The sequence below is a fragment of the Acyrthosiphon pisum genome, chromosome A1 (assembly GCF_005508785.2).
Source record: "Acyrthosiphon pisum isolate AL4f chromosome A1, pea_aphid_22Mar2018_4r6ur, whole genome shotgun sequence".
NCBI lineage: Eukaryota > Metazoa > Arthropoda > Insecta > Hemiptera > Aphididae > Acyrthosiphon > Acyrthosiphon pisum.
The window spans coordinates 16,556,997-16,565,459 of NC_042494.1; the positions used below are offsets into that span (position 1 = coordinate 16,556,997).

At 30.5% G+C, this 8,463-nt stretch overlaps 1 protein-coding gene across 1 annotated transcript in view; it reads left to right on the forward strand.

The window, feature by feature from the left end:
* The first annotated feature begins 291 nt into the window (after positions 1 to 291).
* Positions 292 to 8,463, forward strand: part of LOC100165509 (membrane-bound alkaline phosphatase) — a 20,359-nt gene continuing 12,187 nt past the window's right edge. The window contains exons 1-4 of the mRNA XM_001944094.5: positions 292 to 490; positions 3,520 to 3,570; positions 4,773 to 5,005; positions 5,991 to 6,202. Coding sequence (XP_001944129.2) covers positions 382 to 490; positions 3,520 to 3,570; positions 4,773 to 5,005; positions 5,991 to 6,202 — 605 coding nt within the window. The 5' untranslated portion in view covers positions 292 to 381. The remainder of the gene's footprint in view (positions 491 to 3,519; positions 3,571 to 4,772; positions 5,006 to 5,990; positions 6,203 to 8,463) is intronic.

Consider the following 8,463-nt stretch of genomic DNA (forward strand, 5'->3'; position numbering starts at 1 on the left):
AGGTACATTGTCGTTATGATAAAATATGTGGTTTGTATAAGTTACTAAAACAAAATTAATAACCTAGCAACATAAATATTAATGAAAGATCATATTGAAATTATTACTAATTAATACGAGACAAAAATTATTATAATATTATTATAAAAAAATGCATAATAATAATAATATTATAAAATCGATGAACTAGTCCTTGTATCCAATTTTACATGAATCCTTCGATTATACATTCACAACCGTTTACTATTTGCAGATAATATGACAACACGGTGTACGAATGTACGATACTGTTTTGAGTTTTCCCAGTCAATCGGTTTACACCGGACACGCCACACAGATTAGTTTCAAGAAATTGTCGTAGGTCTCCGTAGAGACGTTAACATGATTTCCTCTTACTTTACGTTGCTAATAATTTTACTTATTATTTTTGTTTACACCGAAAAAACGGTTGCTCGGACGAAACCGTATCCAAAGCCCAAGTCATCGATCGGTAAGTTTTTTTTATTTAAAAAAATATAGGTATTATATATGACCGAAAGATTTCTCGTTTAAAATTAAAATTCATATAATAGTTTGACGATTGTAGGATAACACTTTACTAGTTTACTAGTGTTCTATTATATTTTTGGCAGCAATAATATATTATAATATTATAATATAATATAAATATTTATATTATATTAATAATATATTTTTTTTTCAATATATTGAATAAAACAGATCTTTTTTAACTTTAATGTTATAAAGAATAAAGTTCCATACAAATATGTATTAAAATTGTGAATTTGTGATTAGCCATTCATATATTATGGCATATTATTAAATAATATGCAGTGAGACGTAGGTTATATACTTATATTCTATGTATATAGATATAAATATTCTCCATTTTTATTTTAATACAATAATCGTACAACGACTTAACGTAATAGGTACTTACCTAAAAGTTAAACGGAAGTTAATAAAACAAATTTATGTTCGAGTGTATATTATTTTACAGTAGATCATTGTACATTTTATACGCCATAATTAAATAATATTAAATAATATGCAGTGAGACGTAGGTTATATACTTATATTCTATGTACCTATATAGATATAAATATTCTCCATTTTTATTTTAATACAATAATCGTACAACGACTTAACGTAATAGGTACTTACTTAAAAGTTAAACGGAAGTTAATAAAACAAATTTATATTCGCGTGTATATTATTTTACAGTAGATCATTGTACATCTTATACGCCATAATTATATATTATATAAACCGATATACGTCGTTCCCGTACGTAGGTAGGAATCCAAATTCCAATCTTATCACATTGTCATATAGATATACGATACACCTACTTATCTTTATTATACCTTACACATATGCATATACATGTATGTTTTTTAATCCTGGAATTTTGGAATTATAATTCAATTTTTATATTCTTGAATTTGTTGAGTTTTTTACCACGTATGATATATTATTTAAGGTGAATAATTTTGTAAGAAAAATTTACAATAGGCTTTATATAAAAACTCCTCCACTATTGTTAAGGCAGAATAAACTTAATTTTATTATTTTTTAAATGTCAAATTTTTATAATATTTTGTTTTATAATATTTATTTTAAGAAACATAAATACTGTTGGCATAATATTTTTAGATATTTTTAATGCACTTATAATTTTTAAGGACATATATTATTATGTTTTTTTAAAGTGTATACATCGAAACTCGAGTGATAATGCTTTATTCTAACATTTAATGACGTTATACTATCTACGTTTTACTAGATATATTTGTGTTTCGGGATATTATCATATCCTTGTCGGGTTCTAGTCGAATATAAGTTCGATATATATTATACACATTTTATATCATTTAAAAAAAAAGGACAAGTTTAGATTATTATTTTACTATAAATGAAATTAAACATTTATTTTTTTTAAATAATGAATATTGTGTATAATGTGTCTATTACAATATTGATATTGATATACATATTGAATTAATTATTTTTACAATAAACTGTCGACATTTACATTTATATTATATATATATGTACCATTTAGTATAAACAAATTTATGGCGTTCACACTATTGATGAGTTCCGCGTGTAGTTGGTATGTCTTATGTAACATGGTATTTTATATCTAATCGTTCTTCGTCTGGAATTTTAGTTAATATAAACTATTCTGTACAGTTAGAACTATACAGTTCTAAATTATAACTTATAACTTATTATAAGTATCACATTACTGTTTTTAGGTAATTTATGTAATGTTCACAAATTTATCAAGAGTAGGTACGTATAGTGTCTTGTCTCCGTCAACGCATAATATATATATCGAAATTTAAGTTCAGCTGTTCTAATTTTATGTCATACTGTTTAATAACAGAGCGAATTGACCTATTATCAAACTTAAAAGTAAGAAAATATCTGTACTTTATCGTTGTTTTTTTACAATTTTATTGTTAAAATTTCAAGCAAGATATGAGTACCTATATGTAAATTATTACAATTAGAAATCGCATAACTCGCTTAAATTTAAATTATTGTAAATTCCTCGTGAAAAACACGGATAATTTTGTTAATTATAAGTTTGATAGTAAGTCAATTCACTTTATTATTAAATCTTATGACACAAAATTGGAATTGCTGAACACAAATTTGCTATTTGGCACATTCATAAGACGGAGACAGACAAACAGACAACATAATATTTGGATGTGTCGTATATTCAAATTATCAAGTTTAAACATTTTATCATTTTTTTAATTATTACTCATCTAAATAAGTTGATTTAAATATTTCATAATTTATTTCGTTGAAATTTGTATAGATAGTTAATACTTAATAATAATTAATAATAATAATAATGCATATAAATAATAATAATAATAAATATGCACTTCATTAAATTATGAAAAAATATAAAAATGTAGGCAAGTTTATTATATAAGGTGTAACAGGACTATTTAACAAATTGCCATTACAAACGTTGCTATATTTGTCAAATAGTCCCGTTACACAATGTATAGTAGCTACAGTATTGAGTATATTGTCGGTATAAAGGTTAAAAAAGAGTCATACAGAAAATAATATTTTTAATATTAAACAACAATTTGTTAGTAGGTAGCACGACTGCTAATAATACGCCGTAGAATATTTTACTTTCATCAGTAAATGTAAATATTCAGCTGTACAGTATACTACCTATACACTGCAGTTCTTTGCACTCGAGACATATACCTATAATGATCAATGGGTTCCCCTTAATTCCGTTTCCCGTGTGATTATCACATTTTGACGGCAGCGAGGTCGTCAGAATCAAAGTCTACCCAGTCATTTTCATTTCTTGACACGGTCCTATAATATCGCCTATGATTTTGCACCCATGACTGCATTAGGGGTCAATCGTTACATATCGATTGGCATAAGATTACAACATAGACATAGGTAGATAAATACCCACATCGGCATTGATGGGCGTTTCGCATCAATTGGTTCTATTTGATTTTCCAGATGATTATTTCGCGGACAAGGGACGACCTCTACAGCAGACACGAGAATACGGTAAGTGTGAATAGGTACTCGAAAAGACAATTTTTTGGATATTGTATGGTAATTATCAAACATCTTACTGTACCTGATCGTATAATATTATCTTACAATAATTATGTCAGTAACTACAAACATACAAATGTTTTTTTATGAATTGATATCTACTACAGCGCAGGACACGCAGGGTAGTTGTTCAATAAGTTACACCATACTTAGACTAGAATTATACGTAGGTACAGTGTACCTACAGTTATACTTTTGCAGTTTCGTCTCCCTAAATTTTCTTGTACTTATGTGTAAAATATAATATTACGATTATTAACACATTAATGATTAAAATAATGTCTATTGACGATCATCATTTAAAACATATTATGCAGCAGGCGTGGATCCAGAAAACTTTAATAGAGGGTGCTCAAAAAAATTGGTTATGCCTTTCTATTTTAAATTACACGTAATTTATAATGCGAATTTATTTTATCGATGGCTTAACGGGGTTTGACCGAACACCTATTGGCCCTCTCCCTGAATCTGCGCCTGTAATTCAGTAAGACACTAAGACACTAAGTCTATGCAATGAATTAAAAGACTGTCAGGAAAAGACTGGTCAGGATGACGGAAGCTCATATAAATAGTGCAATACATAGGTATTTAATAATTTACGTCATATTTAATTTATCGTGGTATCTATTTAATATCTATAACAATTTCAAAACTGAAACGATGCTCCTGCTAGATGTCTATAGGCACAAACTATATATTACTGTATATTTATATTTATACAATACCTATGCGTTCTCATCAAAATGCACACATATACTAAATATAAATTATAATATATACAATATACTTACTAAATGTTAATTGTAAAATTAGTATAAAATATATTATCTTTTTCTATTGTTTTTAAAGCTTCAAGTGCATGGTTATTAGTCGGTTTTTACTGTGGGGAGTGTACGGTTGGTTTGGAACACGTGTGTATGGGGCGAGGATTCGTCGTTAAAAACTCGGGTGGTCACCCATATGGGAGCTAGCAACGCCGGCCGATGATTAACCTCGGAACACGTTAGTGACTGCGGCCAACCACCGTGCCACACCGGGCCCCAAAATATATCTTAAATTACTTGCATTAACTATTACTAAAGATGCATATATCTCACTTCAAAGATCAATGATTATTTTACACAACTATTGTAATACACCTACCTATATAGATGCACAATTTTGGATGAACCGGGGCATGTCTGACCTGGGGCGTCGGCTCAAAGAGCTAGAGAATCCGATCGTCGGTCGGGCCAAAAACATAGTGTTCTTCTTAGGCGACGGCATGTCCATTGCAACTGTGACCGCAGCCAGAGTGCACATGGAACAGTCATCCGGCAGTGCGTTCCCGGACGGTAATGCATCGCTGACGTTTGAAAACTTCCCGTACACCGGATTGGTCAGGGTACGTTATATATTATATTATGTATTAGTATCCCTTCGTTTACACCCGATCCCCTGGAGGAGTAAAGAGGAGCGAGTATATAGTCGTAGCGCGAATGCTCGATTTTGAGGACACGGGTCACAGACAACACATGCACGTATTATAAACTAGGTATACCAGATACCTACATAGGAAAGGAATTTGTTTTGGACACGATCAAGCCTACAACAGCAGGTCTTAAACTCTAATTATATAAGGGTACCAAACTATATTTCACCACAATGCTATATTCTAGACCAGTGGTCGGTAGTAAGTGGAGAGAAAATAAATAGACCACCAAAAATATTTTATTTTAATGCTGATTTTTTTTTTTCATTATTTGCCTGTGTAGATCTAGAATAACTTGCTAAGCAAAAAAAGGACTTCTGGACCTTTCATTTTTTTTTTAAATCATCAAACCCTTTCGATCCCCTCATCGACCCCCTTAACAACTAATTTCTGACCCTAGTTCTAGAGTTCTAGATTCTAGTGTATAGATAGCTAAGGCAAAGTGAAAATAATGAAACCCTGCAAACATTTTAGATCTATACCACCGAATATAACAACGGTAACATATTTATGCGGTACCTAATCATCACTAAAAGAATAAGTATTAATATATAATATTAAAAATATACAAAGGATGCTCGGATCATTAAAATATATACATTGCACTATTGTACTATCAGTGGCGTATCTGTGAACCATTTTTTTGAAAGGAAAATATTAAATTCCTCGTTATAAAATCATAAAAATGTAAAAGTATAATATAATCAAAAATAATAAAAATCGTCTTGCGGGGGCGACCCCCTCCTCCCCCACTTGCCATAAATACGCCACTGGGTAGCATTGTACATGTACGATACCACTTATACCTATGTTATTGTGACAAACTTCTATCTGAGGTTTGTTTAATATTATATTTTTGCACGTGTGCATTTCTGTTTTTCCATATATATACATACAGACGTATTGTGTCGACAAGCAAGTGGCCGATTCGGCTTGCTCGTCAACCGCTTACATGACCGGCGTCAAGGCGAATTCAGGCACGGTAGGCGTTTCGGGCGCCGTCCGGGAAAACGACTGCAAAGCGTCGTTAAACCCCAAGAACCAAGTTGACTCGATATTGCGGTGGGCCCAGATGGCTGGAAAGTCTACTGGAATCGTCACTACCACGAGGTAAGTCTGAAGTCTCTGAAATCAATATATTGCCCATGTTATGGAGAAGTATAGGTATACATACGTGCTATATCCTATGCACCTGATTACGAATATACATATGTATATTGGTATATAATTGGATTCTGAGAACAGGATGGAAAAGTTATAATTACACAGTATCACTTATAAGAGTTTTAAGAATGTAATCAACAATTTTTCGTGAAAATATTTAGGCCAAGTGAACCATAGCTATAGCTGGAATTGTCCCTCACTAACGTTTATAAAAATGAGTTCTTGCCGTTGGTGATCAAGACTTGCGAAGGAGAGGTTAGTGTAGTTCAAAGAAGACACAAGTATTTGTAGATAAAGTATAATATGCATTATTACTGATTAAATGTGTGGAAAGAGCGAAAAGCCTCTGTTTCGATTACACGAGATCGGATAATATACTTATAGTACAAGCCGTGGTGTTGAGACGCGGCCCAACAATACCTGCACATAAATCTTAAAAGATACTGGGAATGAACTTGGAGAGATGGCGATGCTGAGGCACGGCCCAACGACAAAACTAAGTTCTACCGTTGTGGGATGGTAGACTAATTATGATGGTTAATGCTACTGTGGAAAGAGTCACGTATTTATTTAGATACACGGTAGAGAGTAGAGACTTGCAGGTGGATCAAAAGGTGCCAACCCTGCAAGTTTTGTTGTTGTAATAATATCGTTCATATTCATATTCGTATAGGTATGAGTTAGTCCTACGGATTGCTGAACAGGAACGATAAAAAATTTTGTTTTATAATATTTTAGCGATATGATGTACCGTGTTTAATTAAAATTTGCCCATCTCGTTTCTTGGAATCGGCAAAAGATTGTTGTAAGAATTTTTGGTACATCGCGTTATATCATAAGCACTATAACAATTATGTTTATAACAATAAAATAAACATGTCAATCCCAAATCTGTGCCGATCGAGCGTTGTCGATATTTGGTAAATATTACGAAATATCATAGGTAGAATACAATGATATTAATTATTATATTATCATAGTAAAGTGAATCCGTCGGTTTACTACACAGCCTATAGTAATACCAATTGAAAATTATGTCAATATCTATATAAGACTATGTAAACAGGTTTGGCGTATTTTATCAAAATACGCGATACTCAATAAATAAATAATGATCATAAAAAGTAATGGATATATTATTTGCAGAAATCAATTAGTATATATTTTTTTTAAATTTAAGCCCTACTGTTTAATTATAGATTGTATTTTTGCGATTATAAAATAATATTTTAAGCTCTCATGAAGTCATAACAAACACTTTCGACGCAAACATAAACACATTTTAATTGAATTATAATGTATTTTATAAATAATTGTATATAATTTTACATCTTTCTTTTTTGATTGAATTTTGTTTTTGCCAAAATAAGACATAGGCCGGTTTCACAATGTCTAAATTTTAAAATAAAAGAGGGATGAACATTTTTTGATTTAATAACCAGATAAAAGACCACCCACTAGGAAAAAAGTACAATCATTAGTAATAATTATACGGCCTACTTATATACTATTAACCGTTATTATTTTAAGCAATATAAGGTATACGTATTATTATATTATATTAGGTTATATATTATATTTATATATTAGTGGTCCATTAATGAGATAATATAATATAAACTCTTTATTATTTACCCATACGTCTATATTATACAAGTTTATTATTTAATAATACTGCAACAATGCAACATAATAGATGGGTATTATAATAGTATACACGCGAGGCACACGCCCCACGTGTACTATAATATCCTTATACAAGTTATACCTACTATAATTATTACCAGAAGCTGTCTGATATTGCAATTCCTGGATGTTCAATTACCTCACTTTTGTTTAAGTAGTGAAGCGAAAAAACAGATTAAAACCTGATATAAGTACCTACCTACCTACTTACATCATTATAGTATAATATACAGCTATATGCCCATATAAGTACTACAAAATACAAATATTAAAACATTTTGCTAGATAATAAGATTTCTTATAACTTAAGTTATACATCAAACGTCATTATAATAATTATTGCGTAATTATTACTACCGTGTTTACGTTGTTTCATAAAAATCTAAAGAAAACACGACCCCAGTTCCCAAGACTTCATCGGTAGTCTTAGTCTGATGAGTAATGACTAGGGCTAGGAAAATAAAGCACTAAAATCCTACATAAAGGAATTAAAAAATTGCCAATAATGATAAAAAAAATAA